Source organism: Electrophorus electricus, chromosome 12 (assembly GCF_041902795.1).
Source record: "Electrophorus electricus isolate QZ-2024a chromosome 12, ASM4190279v1, whole genome shotgun sequence".
Lineage (NCBI taxonomy): Eukaryota > Metazoa > Chordata > Actinopteri > Gymnotiformes > Gymnotidae > Electrophorus > Electrophorus electricus.
Window position 1 is genome coordinate 23,487,510 of NC_137508.1, and position 18,436 is coordinate 23,505,945.

Below are 18,436 nucleotides of genomic sequence, written 5' to 3' on the forward strand. Positions count from 1 at the left end.
ATTGCTGTGTCCTCAGCCTAGCCTGGAGTAGATTCCCACTCACAAACACATCCATCTCATAATCCTGTGTTGTCTTTAAAGCAGGATTCATAAATACAACCTACAACGACTAACTTGCACTGCTGGCTCTTAATACTGACCGACCGGTGGCCAACAGGATAGACGGCTCATCAAGCAATGAATACAAGACAAAAGGAAACCTTCTGTGATGAGGAGCACGTCCCCCAGTGATAGGCGAACAAGTCGCGGTTGTAAAAATCAGCTAATTATTTGGTCCCACCTCAAATTAAAGCTTCAAAGAGCTACCAATTTGAGATCCCATTTCAGAGGCAACTACAAAACTGCAAGCCTCATCCTCGCAGTAAAGCAACTCACGAGAAAGAGCCAAACAGTTAAGGGAGCAGTTCAAGTATTTTGCGGTGTGGTCCCACTATTTTGCCACATATGTCTACAGCAGCTATCGGTGCTGGCCAAGGAAAAGAACGTTGAAGAACAGGATCCAGAAAATGACTGCCAACCATCACAAGGACCATCCATCCTCAGTGACCTTTATAAGGGGAGACACCTCAAAGGAAGTACACGCATCGACCATAACCGTCAACTCCAGTAACGAGTCAAAAATATCACTGTTGATGAACCCATGCTAGACGTTGAGATGAAGCTACAGCCTATGGCTTAATCTCTCTTCTGCGAGGATGCCAAGAAGTTCTACCAGCAACATTAAGAAGAACACCATGGAGCTACCTTTGCAGGAGAAAGAGTCACATTTCGGCATGGAATTCTGGATAACGAAGTTGTGCACAATGCCGATGCCACCTGGATCGACCAGGAGAAAGAGAGAGAGATTTCCCAGCATGTAACGTATGAACCCAAAGAAATATCACCCAATCGCCTGCCTCCCTGCCATGCACAACATCACAGCTTCTGTAGCAGACTGGCTCCACAATTAGTTGCTCACAAATGGAATCCTCCCAGCCTCCCAAATCAGAAAGGCTCTAGGAAATCAACAAGAGGATGCAAGAGGATGCAATTATTGATCAGCGAGATGATTGTCAGCTCAGCCAAGAAGCCTCAAGCAAAGGAGCTATGTGGATTGATGATGTTTTTTGACAGCATCCTGGCATTCCTGGATTTCTGAAGCGCTGAGCATCTATGCATGCTTCCAGGCATCCCATGCTTGTCTTTAAAGGGAGAAAAGGCATAAAGAGCCAGAACGTCCAGCTGAACAACAGCTGTCATTAATAGTCTTGACCAGGACAAGTACATTAGCCTGCAAGTATACTGGCGTCGAGAGCGATGGGATCCAACACTCCAAGATGAAGGAGTAGCTTGCCAAGGAGTGCTATCACCACATCTGTATGTACTCAAGTCTGAGCTGAACTCACAGAACAAGACTGCCACACTCAACAGCCTAAAGCACAGCTGTGGTGTCGTCAAGTGGCTCAAACCTGAGACTAAGAGGATGATCCATAAAACCAAAACGCTCCTACACACTAGCGTGAAGTACACAATACTACACAGTAATCTGTTATCTGCACTGGCAGACATGTTGGCATAAAGGTGCCCAAGAGATGTTGCAACCATGTCCCACAAACCACGGTGAACATCAGCGACATCACCGTCTTGTGGGACACAGGAATTGTAACTTATCATGTGATCCGTGCCAACCACCCAGACAGCAAGCAGTGTCTCCTGATAGATAAGTAAATGTGGAGCACAAAGGCAGGAGCTGCGTCTGTGGGAACTGAGCTCTTGGTACCATCACGGCCTCTAGAGCAACCTTCTGGAGCTACCAGGTAGTCACAGTTCTCTTTAATGCTAGATGATCGCACTCATAGAGAACTGCATACATCCAGTGTAAGGGCTTGGACTAATCCTTAGAACACTGCTTGTGGAATGGATAGTCCAACGCCTACCGGCACAAGCCATGGAAAGTATAACAACAACAACAACAACAACAACAACAGCAGCAGCAACTTATGAACATGACAAAAAAGCACCACCATCCTCTGTCAGGCTGGGGTTACAGACAGGATGGTGTAGCTCAGGAGTAGGCAAATAATTACTGTCATTCATTAATAAACCCCAGGCCCAGGTTTAAATGGGTGCCACATGTGACAGCCTCTTACCCGGGCATCTCATTTGGTTCTGTGCTTCACAAATTTCCAGGGAAGGAGAGAGAGAAAGAGAGTGAGAGAGAAAGAAAGAGAAAGAGGGAACTTCAAACTAATAGCACCCAATTTTCTTGTCTTTGCAAGAGAGTGAAGGGAGGAGGATGTCAGCTTCTATTGCCTTTATGTGCACCAAGCAGGGCCTGAGCTCAGGGAAAAAAAAGAGAGAAGAATTATCTGATTTTCCATCATTACTCTCAGGCCAGCACCAAGACCTCTCCCTTGGGCGCTTGGAGTCCATATCCGAAACAGGAGGAAGTGTTTTATTCCTGCAACTGTGATTGCTCCATTCTTGCCCCCTCTGCTTTTTAAGACACACATTAGTGAAGGTGAAATCACCCTGGTAACCTCGACAGGATGTGGCAGCATAAACGGTGCTGCTTCAGAGGAATGGGGGGCTTCTATGAGAAGATCATCTACAGAGTTCAGAGGAATGGGGGGCTTCTATGGGAAGATCATCTACAGAGTTCAGAGGAATGGGGTCTTTTTTAGGAGAAATGTCCACAACCTTCAGCGGAATGAGATCATTTTCGGGAGGAATGTCTACAGATCTCTCAACCCACTTTAAACCGCTTTTTTAATGTTTTTTTTTTTTTTTAAAGGTTGGCATAGGTCTATTAGAAAGGGACAAATACCATTTGATCGAGATTTACTGAGATATTAAAACTCTTCACAAGAAAAAGTGATGTGTGTTAAAGGGCACCACCTAAGGGATTGTTCCCCTATATTGATCCTGAACAGATGCTGAATATTGAACATTCATCTGTGTAAACGTAATTAAGTTTGGATGGACCGAGGATCATTAAATCAAAGGTTCTTTAAATCATTACTGAGGCCCACTAAATCAAAGTCATTCTTCCTGTACATTCCAGAGGTTCTCTGAACCGTTCCAACAGCCCTCATCATCACATCCTCATTAATGTTTATCAGTCCTACAGCAATCAATGGGAGAAACTCTAAAAGCAGCTTCATTTATTCTGGGATTTCTGGATCCAAAATGTCGGCAGGCGGGAAGCCCAGCCAAAAGCAGAGACGGGGGGGGACCTCTGTCCAGTGCATGTGGAAGGCTTTGGATATTACACGAAAGAGGCAGGGAAAAAAAAAGGGTTGAGGCCTTCCTCTTAAGAAGGAGGGCATGAGAGGGAGAGAGAAACCCTGGTACTTTTTTTGAGACTGCTCTGGCAAATTGTGGCAGTTGTAAAAAAAAAAAAAAAAAAAAAGAAGTCCACACTGGTAACATGCAACTCTGCCAGGACATAAACAGTAAACGAACCATCTGTCCCAAGCGCGGGGCTCCCCGGCTGCTGAGCCGAGTGTCATAATCTGCGATGCGCAGATGTCGCCGGAATGTAAACACAAACGTGTGCATGTTCGCAACGGCCGGAGAGCCGGGGATGTCTCATCGGACGATAAATGCACACTTTAACATGCATCATGCCACTTGCATAACCATGGCAACGACCGCAGCCCACATTGTCTATGCAGCGTTCTTTGTACATTGTCTGTGCTTCCATTCTCAGCCTACTATTAAGATATTACACTCCCTTGCTCTAGGGCACTCTAGAAATATTGTCGCAAGTAATTTCTGCATTTGCGAGGCGAAGTATAACACAGTAGTCTGATTGGATGTATTTAGGCAAAATGTTGCAAAGTGAGGCATATTAGTAATGTATGTGGTGTTTAGCTGGCTGCCAGAGGGATACTGGTTGCAGGTCCTGCTCTACTGGGCTGGCTGGTGATACGGACCATCCTATGATGCCTTTGGCCTTGCTGCTTTAAGCAATAGCCCATTCCATGTTTTGCTGATTGGTCATTAGCTTTTTTCCTGCTCTGATGGAAAATGAGCTTCACAGCCTCCAGAAAAGAAAAAAAAAAACATATATGGATAAGATCTCCATTATAAATCTATCCATGTATCCAGAGGGGAACTCAGATGAATAAATTGCCGAATAAAGAAATTAATAAATGGATAAGTATGATACGTCAACGGTGTGGCAATGATGTGATGTTTATTCTTTTATCAGTATTTACAAGAACAGTGAACATGGCATGGAAATACAGGCTTATAGTTATGGCATTTCTGGACAATGGATCAAACACTACAGGTGACAATAATGAAAAGGATCATTATGCTGAAATGCTTTTGAAATTAATTAAATGAATTCAAATAAACCGGGGTCTCAAACTAATGTCAGTAATAATTCATCAAAGGGTACTTCAATGAATGTTTCACAATACGATTGCTATACTGTATAACAGCATGCAAATTTCCTAGACTGCCTTGCGGAACGCGTTTGTTCGAGTAAGTGGAAAAACCACAGAGAGTCTCTCAGGATGGTGGAGAGAGAGAAAAAGAGAAAGAGACATGCAGGCAGGCGGACAGACGGGAGGTGGGGTGGGCAATGATAGTTCTAGCCGCGAGATCTCAAAGCTGATGGTTTACCAGGAATGAAAGCAATAACGAGGAACAATGGTGGTGAGAAGATCAGAATAAAAACAGGGGAATAAAAACCAGCTTCTCTTGGAAGGCCAGACACAGGTCCTGAGGGCTCGTGAGACCCGGCTGGAAGCTGGCTTTCACCACGCCTGCTGTACTCATTAATGAAAGACATCACCCAGACGAGGAGAGGCCCGAGTTGTCGAACGCGGAGGCCTCTCAGTCTGAAGGACAGCCTCAAGGTTCTGGCTAATGTTACATTCGAATCAGCGGCTTGCAAACATAATGTCAGAGGACAGTGGAGAAGTTGCAAGAGATTCCCATTTGCTCTGCACCGGTGCCTCCCACTGAAAGCTCTGTGACAAAACACATCTCTACTCTACGCACCTAATGACTATATTTAATCCAAAAGCAAGCCTCCGAACACCATTAGGATAAGTGTGCTCGTGTTCTCAGGCCCGGGAGTGTCCTCTGCTTGGTAAGCCCTACCTGTCTTTTGCCTAGGCTCTGTTAGCCCAGTGAACCCATTACTAATTAGCTTGCTTTTATCTGTATGTTGTGTGTTTGGGTATAAACACTGACTCTTATTTCTGGCAGTATCTAAGCATTTTTGGACTTTTTGTACTAGCTAAGGACATGTTCGCTGTGTGGACAACTTTAGTAAGTATAAGAGTAAGTATAAGAGCATCTTCTAAGCTCTGAAAGGAAGGCCTCCGTCAGAACCATTAAGAGTAGCCAGTCATCCGCACATGTGCTTCGCTACACGGCGTCTCATAGCATAGTCGCCACCCTTCCAGCGGTCCTGCTCCCACCCCCACGCCCAAACAATGTGGCAAAGCTGTGACCCTCCTTCCCCATCGCCACGGTGACAGTCCTCATCACTAACGCCCGGCAGAGAACGCCATTAGCTAATGGAATAAATCAAGGATGAAATATCAATCAAATTACAAGCTAATAGTTCCCTTAATGTCTTTGTTTGAGTACAGATGGCCTCTCCAGCCAGACACACAACAGCAAGCCATCATAATAAGCATCCTGCTAATAATACGGCTCCATTAATCAGGCCGGGCCGCTTTCAACTGCGGTGCGTCTCAATGCACAGGACAAGGCGGGGAAAAAAACAAACAAAAACAAAAACAAAGCTACTAACTCTGATTCAGATGTAACAGGCTTGAGCACTCATTAATGATTTGAATAATGGGCTGTTTCTGGCCAATCAGCCACAATCATCCTGCGCTGCACAGCTGCAGCAAGGTGGAGCCGCTTGCAGGAAAACAGTGGGGGGGGGTCTCGGTCAATCGTTCGTGAGAAACAGAGGGGAGGGGGTGGTCAGATGGGTACTTACATTTGGCCGGCAGATCGTAGCCGCAGGTGAGCTTGGCACTGCCTGTGTCACAGCCGTTCAGAGAGCGGCACTCTTCATACAGGAAGTGACCCGCAGCTCTGTGTATGCAGCCGTCCACTGTAAAGGAAGCGCAAGGAAAAGTGAGCAGAACGCACACCTGCGCTGGCGCAGAATTTTGCACACACGCGGGGTACAGGCACGGGCCGTACCACTCCAGCGAGCCAAGGCTTGGCGTCACCGTTACACACTGTGTTGGATCCAGCAATATGAGCGGTATTTACTAGTGCAGATCAGTGGTTAAAGGTCCTGGTTAAAATAGATGTGTTGGAGAGCCAACATCTCCATTAGTTCCACACGGGGGGATATCGGCTTTGGAAACCGCAGCAAGCATCCCCGTATGCTCCCCCGTTCCTGGCCCGCTGCTTCCCCCGTACGCACACCGGCTCTGTTCTGCTACAACAGGACGCCTTGCTTGGCTTTCTGCCCACTCCCAAGGTTTTAATTTCGCGTCTGCTAACCGCGGGACGCTTCGGACCTCGGGTACAGCTGCCAGCTTGATGGAGCCATAAAGAAATGATTCTCCAACCTCGCTGCTTTGTCGATGCGCAGCGAGATCTTTCAGCGGGCACTGGAACTGCGATAGCGCTTGTGTGCTGAAAGGCCTCGTTGCCTCCGACATCTTTTAGACACTAACTCGGGCTAGGGCAAATGGGTGTCGTCAGGGTAACGGAGACACCATCGGAGAACATCACATAAGTCAAACTGGTAGGCTGCTCATACCAAAGCAAGACCGACTTAGCGGGGAGGAAATTTCATGTTCCACTCGATTCTCTCTCTCATTCACTGGGCAATGAGCTGGCAAACAAGTGTGATCAGCCTTGGAAGCACTTGAAAACAAACAAACCACTCCAATTAAGGACTGCCTCGTCACAGACAGAAGTCTGCTTCCCTTTCAGCCAGGAGAGGGTCTCTCATCAAAAACTCCACCGAGGTTGACACAGACTAGATGGTTTTTTTTTTGCTTTTTTTTTTTTTTTTTTAAGTTCCTCACAGTTTTCTAAGAATGCGAGGATGACACCAGCTTGAAGGAAGATTTGGCTGCCGCGATCAAACGCCTTTGAATGGACTGAAGGACAGGAAGTTGACAGATTAAAATTCGGACGGCTTGGGAGGAAGCAGGGAAACTGAAAACCACTGACGGAGCTTTGTACTAAGAGGAAATCAGCTCATCTGACAGGCTGACAATTATAGCCTTCAATCTAGAGAGTAGTGTGTGTGTGTGTGTGTGTATATATTATATATATATATATATATATATATACACATACATACATATATATATATATATATATATATATATATATATATATATATATATATATATATATATATATATATATACACATACATACATACATACACACACACACACACACACACACACACACATACACATACACATATATACACATGTGTTAGCACTGGGTTCATGGCTGAGGTGGTTACAGGCTGACACATAATTGGCCAAATCAACACAGCCCTTTAGTAAAACTGTTTCGTGAAGGCTGAAGGTCTACAAACCACAGACACCACTACAGGCTGGATAACCAACCACTGGAGGTCTACAAACCACAGACACCACTACAGGCTGGGCAACCACTGGAGGACTATAAACCACAGACACCACTACAGGTTGGATAACCACTGGAGGACTACAAACCACAGACACCACTACAGGCTGGATAACCAACCACTGGAGGTCTACAAACCACAGGCACCACTACAGGCTGGATAACCAACCACTGGAGGTCTACAAACCACAGACACCACTACAGGCTGGATAACCAACCACTGGAGGTCTACAAACCACAGACACCACTACAGGCTGGACTACAAAACATTAGAGGTCTACAAACCACAGATACCACTAGAGGCCTGATATCCACTGGAGCCTGCTGTTGCGCTGCCCACATCAGCTCCAGCTCATTTCAGGGGTTTTTGGCCTGCTGATTCATCCAGAGGAAGATAAATGTGTTCAGGTAAGAGGGATGATGAGGCCAGTATAGAACATTCTGGATTTTTGGCCTTCAAGGTCATGCAGCGAGACGTGCCGCCGCTCACCCAGTTCAAACATCAGCAGCAAATTGAGCAAATCAGTGGTGCCAACATTTATGTGGCTGTACACGGCTGCAGGATATGCAGAACTTTAAAATGGAGGAAAAAGATACACCCTTGGGCGCTTGTGAGAAATGTATTAACACATTAAAATTAACAGCCATTTTCATCACAAAATCAGATAAAAATGCATCCATAAAAAGTGTAAATTAACTCAGAAAATTAAAAAAAAATGAAAATTTCTTGTTTCTGATTTGTTTGTTTCAGAATTAAAGCAGGCTGACGGGAATAAATGACATCACTGCTAGCTGTGATAATTTGACTGAACCCTGCTGAACTGGCTGGCTGCCGCACTGGTTAAGAGGGGATCTCTCTTCCTTCAAGTAGAAACACTAATCAATAATACAATGACAAAAAATTCTAATTACTGTATGAACTATGTGATGATGTTCTGCTGTGATTAATTCAAAATGGATTAGAAATTTAAAAAATTGTAAAAATTATTTTTGGTACCATGTCTGTGTTTAGGGTCTCTGCCAGAGAATCTGGTGTTTACAAGGAGCGTCCGGCATGTCAAAGGTGCTCATCTTTGACTGCCTTCAACTAAAAATCAAACTGTTCGGCAAGCCTAAGTGTCTATGCCAGTCACCTTGAGTTCAGTAATGATTTCTTGATCTAGTACAGTTCCATCTTGGGAGTGAGTGGATTGGACACTGATTGGTTGCAAATGTCTTCCGAAGGCACTTATGTGATGAGGCTCTGTCTCATTCGGCCACATTTGGAGTGTGTCTGAGTGTGTGTTTTGTGTTTGGGAAGGTTGAGAAGCTTTTGTTAAGCCTGGCTCTGTCTCTCTGTGAACCCTAGGTCCTCCTGGTATTTGCAACAAATGTTGCATTGTTCAGTAAATGCTGTAAAATATCTTTGTTCTATCTTTTAGAAATTTCTCCTCGTAATATTTCCCTGAGAATAGATTGGGATGTGCATTTGATTTAGCAGCGACAGCACTGTGACAACAATCCCTGACTCTTACCAGAGATCACATATCAAGAGACTCACTGAGCACGCAACACAGAGGGTTTTCAGAAGGGTGACTTCAATTTACGGATGATGTCGGCATTATCGGTTGTGACTATAAATGCTATTCAGTTCATCAGCTATGCCCCCCATCATCAGTGTAACGTGCGCCGAGCGGAATACTGTTTCTCATTTTCAGACATATCACTCCAATTATTTCCACAAACTCTAAACACTCCTACATCTGTTGTGCAATAAAAACCTTTATTTATGCTACATGAAATGAATACAGATTGTATCACAGATGTGTCACCCGATTACCCCGGAGGTGTCACAGAACTCTAAATTGTAGCAGAAATGCACGGAAATGTTTCCCTTCTCTCCATAAATTTACATCCTGTGACACAAACGTGTCATGCCGTGACGGCGGCACAGTCACACTGTTCCCTGAGTACAGATGGCACTGGGAGAAGTGGCAAGCGAAAGCCCCTCTGCTCCTCGTAGAGGCCTGCTGAAGGACACAGACCACATCTCTCCTGGAAGCTCTCAGAGAGCAGCGTGTGACTTTCAGACCCCCAGCGTCACGGGGGCATCTCAGCACCCGGGTTTGCGCATATTAACAGATACACTGCTTGGAATATTTCCCACAACCGGCTGAAGTAAATGTTGCATATGTCAAGGGTTTGCTGGACACGTGACTTAACAAGAAATGTGTAAATTCATAAAGAATTTTTAACATATTAAGTGGTTTAAATGCAAAACTAATTTGACAGACTTTAAAAAAAAATGTGCTCAGGTCCTCTCATCACTGAGCATTAAACTCAGCGACTCAATTCTGAAACTCATGAGAAATTTGATAAACACTTCAAGTCATAATATTTCAGTCACATAGCCGGCCAGTCAGCGTGAGTAATCTAGAGCTACGAACTGATGCAGACCTATTGATAACTACTCAATTTGCACTCGGCCCTCTGGGATTGCATTCCGCTCTCGACGGAGAGCTTTCGGCACATCTATGGGACGTCTGTAAATCCCTGGGATCTCTCATCCGAAAGCCCTTGGGCTGAAACTGCAAAGAAAAGAGGCCAATTTATAGAGGAAAAAAGCAAGTGTCCTAAAAGATTACACTATTAGAAGGCAAATTACCAGCTCCAATGTCTTCCGATTGAATTATAGGGAGACGCAAAGTGAACAAGTTTCAGTTAAATTGTACATTTTGATCTCACTCGTGAATCGCACAACAGAGGTGTAGTTTTAAAAAAAACTGTAATGGTACAGTTTACTTGCAAAGCACTGAACACAGAGAGCCATTTTTATTAATGTCAACATTTTTCACCAGCCGGGGTAAATTGGGCTGTTAAGAGCAGCATGAGGGTACGCTTCTCTGCTACACACCAAATATAATGCACCACGGCCGCGTTTAAACTGGAACATTCCAGCAGCAGTTCCTGAGTAGCGGGGGGGGGGGGGGGGGGGGAGCTCCCAGGGTCGCAATTCTGCTCGGGGCTCTGCTGAGCTCCAACTCACCTTCAGCAGATGCTGAGTGAACTTTCCCCAGGCAGGCAGGGAGAGAGCAGGAGAGAAGGTCTCCAGGTATTATCCTTCACCTTCCTACACCTGCTGCAGCTCCGTGTGTTCTTCCTCCCCAAATTCCCTCCCCGCCAGGCTCCTGCCCACCGCGACTGCCTGCTCAAGGCCGTCTATTGCTACCACGCGCGGACGATAAGAAGGGACGTCGGCGACGTGTTCGGTGGCCCCTCCAGGGGTGTGATTCTCAGTCATCTACACTACCGGCCATTGGTATCGACAGCGTTTCCCAGCACAATTTGCCATCTGTTCACAGGTAACAGGTCAGAGCAAGAACCATCAGCCACATCACAGAAATGCGTGCACATACACACACACAAACATATATATATATATATATATATATATATATATATATATATATATATATATATGTTTGTGTGTGTGTGTAACATATATATATATTTATATGTATACAATGTGTGTATGTGTATGTATATATATGTTTGTGTGTGTGTGTGCACAAGCATAACAGCCTTTAGGATGTGTATAAATGACATTATCAAGAGAATGAAGCGTAAACTTTGGGTAAGTTTTGGCATGACCACCCATGTAATTGTATGTGACAGCTATAATGCATGATTAAAGAGCTACCGGCACCAAGGCAGAGAGTGAAGCCCAAAAACGAACAGATGTCTATATTCAAGAGGCTGGTTCAGCCATACTACAGAACAACAGCATTCACTGCATATTCAAATCATGCCAGTATTCACCCTCGGCACCAGACTACCAGGTCTGCTCACAATGTTGTGCCAGGGAAATGTGGCTGAGAGGCTAAGGGCTTGGTGAAGACTGTCACGGGCCACGGGCGTCGAACGGAGGGGTATGGAAATGGCTGAGTGACAGCTCGGTTTCCAGAGCAACCGCAGAGCCGGGGCACCGGAACGCAGCCATCCCGAGATCTCAGAAGGCAGTCAATCTGCAGACACTGATGCCGGTCTCAGGTCAGGGCCGTAATCTTTCAAACCACCCCTCCTTCCTGGAACTGCAGGGATATGCAGAGATGAATTTAAAAACGCTTTTTGGAGATGAGATCGCCGGCAAGCGCCGACAAATCGCTTTCCGTCCGGACCAGGTAATGAGGGCTGGGGTGCGGGGCCGCGTCCTCGCGATCAGTTAGCCGTTACCCGGCTCGGGCAACAATCCGCCAAGCAGAACGACGCCGCTCCGCGCGCGGATCAATAAAGGGCCGCGGCCGACCTCGGGAATTTGTCTGCGAGGTGGAATGCAGGCCTTTTCGCTCGAAACCCTCCCTGGCGGTTTTAAATGATTTCAACTCATGACAAATGAATTAACAACACAGAAAGCAGGTCTCAGGCAGGCGTGAGGTGTGACCCAGATGCAAGCGCGGCCGTCAATTTATTTTCTAATCTAAGAGGAATTTACGGAGGAATTCCCTTCTGATTGCAGTGCCGGGGATGTGAGCGCGTCCCCTGCAGCAGGCGGCTGATCCTCGTTAGCTAAGTGCGGTGTTTACTGGCACCTTGGAGGGGAGAACGTGTCACATAACTGCTCTCAGCAGGGATCAGGCGCACACGCCGCCAGCCTCAGCTGGAGGTAATAGTTCATGTTTTACTAATGTTGCATGATATATTAAGCTTGTCTTTGTATGTAAAAGTACAGCATTTTTTTTCAGTGAGATATGCAAAAGTATTATATTTGAAATTAATATTCGAGTGGGGTTTTTTTTTCTCAAAAAAAGTGGGTATTTGTTGGCTTTTTTTATGTACATTCTACTAAATCGTGGGAAAAGCCTGTTTCTCACAGGCCTCTGAAGAGTGTGTGTGTGTGTGTGTGTGTGTGTGTGTGTGAGCCTGGCAAGGAGTTTATGTAACAACCGCAGCCTTAAAAACTACATCCTCAGGTGGCTGCGTGAATCATCAATGAGTATTTTAAGTGCGTTCCCTAAACATTTTTTATTTACCAAAAAAAGAAAATCATCCATTGCCCATTGGATGCACGCTGCCCTAGCTACGCGTCTGACGTTGCGTCCTTGTGAACACGCTGAAGGTTGCGTTGAGGTGCGGCTGAACACGGTGCCCATCACTGCCCGACACCCTCTGATCACACAGAGCTGCAAAATACTCCCAGACCAACTAGAGGCTTTTCCTGTTTCATCAGCAAGTTAACGTAACTAGTGACGTGCCAGAAGCCGTGCTGTGATTCAGACTCAGGGCCCAAGCAACCACACTTGCTCCATAAATTCAGTTTAAAGCCACTGGGGCTATAATAACGGCACCAGGTTTCACCCAATATCCACTAGAAGCAGATGCGCCTAGTCCCCTGCAGCAGATCCTGCAGTATAAACGGTAATGGCCAGGCAATTATGGAAATCTGCCCCTTTCAGGGCAGTTAAAAAAAAAAAAGGAGGCATAACCTGGCAGTGGCACCACGCCCTCTGGCCCGTTCGGGCTTTTCTCTTTTGAAAGACAACCCATCACTCTTGTTCCACCGCTGGCCACCACTGGTGTTCACACGCCGACTGGCCTCCGGTGAAACATTGCTGTTGGTGTCCGAGTGCCTGCAATCCTACTCTCTACGTGGGGGGTTCATTCATTTGGGCCTGTGATGGACGTGTGCTCCTCGGGTGAAGGGTAGCGGAGGCGCGGTGGAGCGAAAGGAGGAAGGAGTGATGAAGAAGAGGACATCTGCCAGGGTGCACACGCGAGAACCGACGAGAAGAAACCCGTCCGGGTCACCTGCGGATCTTTCTGGGCTCACCCGTCCTGTCCTCCGCCTCGAGCAGCTCGTGCGGCCCATGGGACGGCGCGAGAGGCGTTCCAGAGTGGGGCGAACTTGCTCCTTGCCGTCTTTTCTTTTCTTTCTCCTGCTAGTGCTCCCCCCCCCTTATCCCCCTCTGATACCAAGAATCCCCTGCTCCGCTTTCATTACGATACCCCTGCCTTTCAAAAATGGTGTCAGGCACAATTTTTCCTCCCTAATTATTTTCCGTCCCTGGTGAGGTCTGGAGACGAGGCCGGAGGGAGAAGCTGACATGAAGTGCACAGAGGGGTGGGTGAGGCTAGGCCGGGCTCCGTCGGTCCCCGCGAACTGATTAGCGCAAGCGCGCTACTAGCATGCTAATCCGCCAGAAAGCGTCAGCGCCACCTCTTTGCTCCCGCTGATACGCCAGGAGGTGGCGGGGGGGGTTCGGAAAAGCGGCGCGTGGCGCGGACGCTTCCACTGAATCAGATGTTCTCCCACATTCCGCGGCCCGGCCAGCGAGTGCCGCGGCAGCCTCTATTCCCCAAACCCTGTGATTTACCACACCATTTTCTACTCAGCTAATTCCAGTGAAGGAGATAATGGCACAAATTACGGCCTAATCAAGTGCCAATCAGACAAGCTCAGCGCTCTAAATGTCAGATATTACACCTCTCATCCCCCGTCGGCAGTTTCAGCCCACTGAAGGATTGCAATGTTAACTAATATGCATTTGTAGCAAGAACAGCCGGCGAGTGGAGATCGCCTATTAAAAGGCTCTTTAGAAACAGGAAGAGGTTAATTAATACCTCATATGTAAGGCCGATATCGGAGGTCAGACCTACACGATGGTTTGGTGCCATCAAAGAGCCTTTTCTCCACCTGCAGTCTTTCGTCAGCTTTGTGGACAATATGTTACATGCATTACATGAAATGTCATACATGTGGCGAACCTGCAATAAAGATAAATTGGCCATTTTTCATTTTGTGTTAACATTCACCACCGTCACAAACTGCCACTATGATGGAACCACTACCATTTATCATTTATCCTGTCTTGTAAATTGTCATGGACAGTCATATACTATGACAGTATATGACCTCTAACTTGTCTTCTGAATATATACCTGCCTGGGTCCTTGCTATGATTCAGACTCTATTTGAGATTCTCCACTTAATAATTATTAATCACTCACAGAGGTAGGCCAGTCAGGACCAGGGTGTGCCTTGCCCAAAGGAAAACAAAACCTTCTTAAATGATTCAGCAAGACTAAATCTTTTGATTTTGCCTTCTTCTGAAATACTTTCTAAACTAAGGATACTTCACAGAGAGGCGATAACAAGCTTTGGTAAACCTCCACAGTTTTTATAGCAATACAGTCCTGCTGCACCAGGCAATATTAAATAATAATAATAAAAAAAATAAAAAATCAATTAATCAATTAATAACGGAATAACAGGTAAAATGAAGCATCTTAAGGACTGTCCTCAGGATATGCATTACCTTGAAAGAGGCTTGCTTTGGTACTTTAAAAGCAGACACATAAAAGCAGTCAATATCAGCCTTTTCTGTGTTTGTGAGCCGTGTTCATGTGTGTCTAAACTACGCACTAGGCCTCTCCCAGGTCCAGAAGCAGTGAGATGCTCACTCATGCAAAGGGCATTAAAGGTTATCATTGTTTAAACAGGACAGTGGAGTATTCCTGCTGCTACTGCTTCAACAGACATAAAAGTTTCGATGATTTATTCCGGTGAGACTCGACAGAAAGGAAAAACAGAAAAGCCTGTAGTGACGGATGAATACCAGCCTTGACAAAGATGAAGTTCCATTTTAAAACCACCTTCCAGATTAGAACCATCACCTCACTTTCTAAAATCGTCTCACACACAGTGAAAAATGTTAAACACCTCCATTTGGATTACGCAACACAAAAAAAGCATCAAAGTTGTCCTTGACCAAAACATTTTGAAGAAAGAATGACAAACTGTATAAAAAAACAAACAAAACAAAACAAAACAAAACTCTGGGATCACTCTGGTGTCTGCTCCCCTGAGGAATGTCTGGTGAGGCATTTCAAAGAAAACAGAGCGTTTCTTCCCAGGGCCATAAAGCATCCAACTGGGGTTTCTCAGCCCATGTGGCAGGGGCAGTAAAGTAGGTGTGGCTCGGACAGCTGCGATTGGATCGGTGCCAGCCCCCAGTGGAGCCTGGATTCCAGGGTACACCATAGGCCTGATGCCCTGTGTCCACTGGGACTGTGGCCCTGACCCCCTGACCGGCGCAAGGCTGGATGTGCTGCCGGTCTATGCTAACGGAGCAGGGCGTACAACAACCCGTGCGCGGACACACACACACACACACACACACACACACACACACACACACACACTCAATCACCTTCCTTTCCACTAGTGATATAACAGTCATTTTTCACCTTTGACTCCTCATACCGCGTCTTATTACAAACAACTATTCTGCTGATATGGCCATTATCGCTTGCACTCTCCGGTTAGATTACCTTGGACACCACCCTGGACAGTTGCAATCATTCACCACAGACAGGGCTGGCACACCTTGGCACTCCAGGAGCAGAGCATCCAGACTTCCCCGAAGCCATAACACCATGCAGTTTGTAGTTTTACACTTCTCCAATGTTTTATGCGGAGTTTGCAGAGCTGTTTGTCTGGAGTTTCAAAATTCCTAAGGAATCATTACTGGCCACGATCTTTAATCCAAGATAGCATTTTATATTATCTTAGCTTTGCATTAGTTAAAAAACAAAACAAAACACAAAGCTTCAGAACGTGAATGACGACTGCACTAAATACAGAATACCAAACAAAACCATTTTAATCGTGACAGTACTGTGTTGTCTTAATGCTTTTGCTTCACTCTAAATCCTTAACCAAATACCTGAAAGTGGAATTATGAATGTGTGACTTTCCTTTTTATAAATAAACCCTTTATAAACTCCTTAATGTTAACGTGTCCACCAGGGTAAAAGCCTGCCTCGTAGCAACAATATCAGTTCTTTGTGACCGCTGCCAGTGGAAGCGGTGATGAAGTGAATTTGTCATGAGTTTGGGCCAGTGGTGCAAAGATAAATAAAAGAGCAGCCAAAGGTGAGCACGTGGACAGAGAGCCTCTGTTGTGCTATTGTTACGGGAGACAGAAAAAAAACAAAAAAAAAAACAACACAACGGCAGCGAGGTTCATGCAATTATGGCCCAAATGTTCAGTGTAACTACAGAAAGAGAGAGTGAAGAGAATGAGAGAGACACAGAAAGACAGAGGAGGCGAAGAGAGAAAGCAGAAGTCAGAGATACAGCCAGAGAAAAAGAGAGAACGAGAGAAACAACCAGACAGAGTGAGAGACAGATGGAGAGAGAGAGAGAGGGAGAGATGGGAAGAACAGGGACAGTCAACAGGAAATGACAACTAGGGACCAGTGTGTTGACTCTCTATAACAGTGTGGGCACACCACAGTCATTGATTTAGTCGCAGTTTATGTAGAAAGTGACAGTCTGAAGGTAAATACAGTGACCAGAAAATAAATGCCACAAAACCAAGAGTAAATCTACCAAACCCACACAGTGAAGAGTGGCAGAGGGTGTGGGAGACTGAAAGCTTCCTTCTGAGGTCCATGAGAACTTTGTTAGGTTACATTCTGTCATACATCAGGACGTTTTTAGAGCAATATCTGGAGGCTTCTCTTGGGATCTGCTAAATGGGTCGTCACTGGCTCCAGATCAGTGATCCAAAGCCTCCCTACAGACGCCCACGAAGACGTCCCATGGGCCAGAGTGTCGAGGTTTGCTGATGACCCCCATCCTGGTTCTCTAACTGAAGATGACAGTCCGCAAGAGAGCAACGCAGATCACAACGGGCAACACAACTTTACTTATTCTTTTTTCACAAACATAGGGTGGGCCTTATGTTTAATGCTGAATTTAAATCTGTTCTCAGACTTTTCCTATCATGTATTGTTTTTTTTGTGTGTACATTTGTGTTATATATTATATATTTTTTATAATTGTATATTACTTGTTCATAAATAAGGTTATTACTCTTAAAACGTGTACCCATGGACTTCTAAAATGTACAATGCACGTCACCTCTACTTGGCCTCAGGAACATCCCTCTTCAGTGTCCAGCAGTAGTCTGCCAACATAGAGGGGGGCTCCACGTTCCTCTGTACCACTTTTCCATGCCGTTCATAATGACACGTGATTGTACTGGAACTACTGGGAAAAAGTGGGTGATCGAGAAGTTCTGCAAACATATTCAGTGTGCAAAAATATATAATCAACACTGTGAGCCAGTGTTATGGAAGAATGTGGAGAGGTTCTTTGTGAGCTTGGATTCAGCTGAGAGACCCACATCCTTAAGAGGTGCTGTTACATGCGTAAGGTCTGGGGACGAACATGCAATGTTTTTGTCTCCAATGACATTTTTGGCAGTGAGCAGACGGCACTGATCCAGAGTGACTTATAAAAGTGCTTTATCATCTACTCGTAGAACGTAGCCTAGTCAGTACAGTTAGAGTTCAAGATACCGCTGAACTAGAATACTGCTATCAATGTACAGAAATCAATGCTGATACCTAGTAGTGCAAAATAAGCATGAGCTGTATATCAGAGGACGAGTGCAATAACAAACAAAACCAAACTAGAGTTTCAGTTACTCAACATAGGCGCGGGATCAACGGTCATTTAAACATTCCACAGAAAGATAAGTCTTCTGTCTGCCTTTGAAGACGGCAAGGGAATCTGCTGTCTGGACAGCCAGTGGGAGTTCCACCATCAGGGAGCCAGGACAGAGTATAGTCCATGACTGTCTTCTCTGAGACTTGAAGCATGGTGTTTCAACCTTCTACATGAAAAAGATGGAGGAAACAGTCATTCAGACCCAGGGCCTACAGCCAGACCCAGGGCCTACAGTCAGATCTGAGACCTACAGCCAGACCCAGGGCCTACAGTCAGATCCGAGACCTACAGCCAGACCCAGGGCCTACAGTCAGATCCGAGACCTACAGCCAGACCCAGGGCCTACAGTCAGATCCG

The 18,436-nt window shown here is 45.8% G+C and overlaps 1 protein-coding gene across 12 annotated transcripts in view; it reads right to left on the reverse strand.

Moving 5' to 3' along the window:
- macrod2 (mono-ADP ribosylhydrolase 2) overlaps window positions 1–18,436 on the reverse strand; it is a 486,124-nt gene that overhangs the window by 294,648 nt on the left and 173,040 nt on the right. For 11 of the 12 annotated variants that reach the window (XR_014126642.1, XR_014126641.1, XR_014126639.1 and 8 more), the window contains one exon: window positions 5,954–6,070. The exons of the other annotated variant lie outside the window; for it this stretch is intronic. Coding sequence is in view for 6 of the 11 variants with exons in the window: in XM_081724942.1 (XP_081581068.1) it covers window positions 5,954–6,070 (117 nt within the window). In the remaining 5 variants the exon portion in view is untranslated. The remainder of the gene's footprint in view (window positions 1–5,953; window positions 6,071–18,436) is intronic. 12 annotated transcript variants of the gene reach the window in all.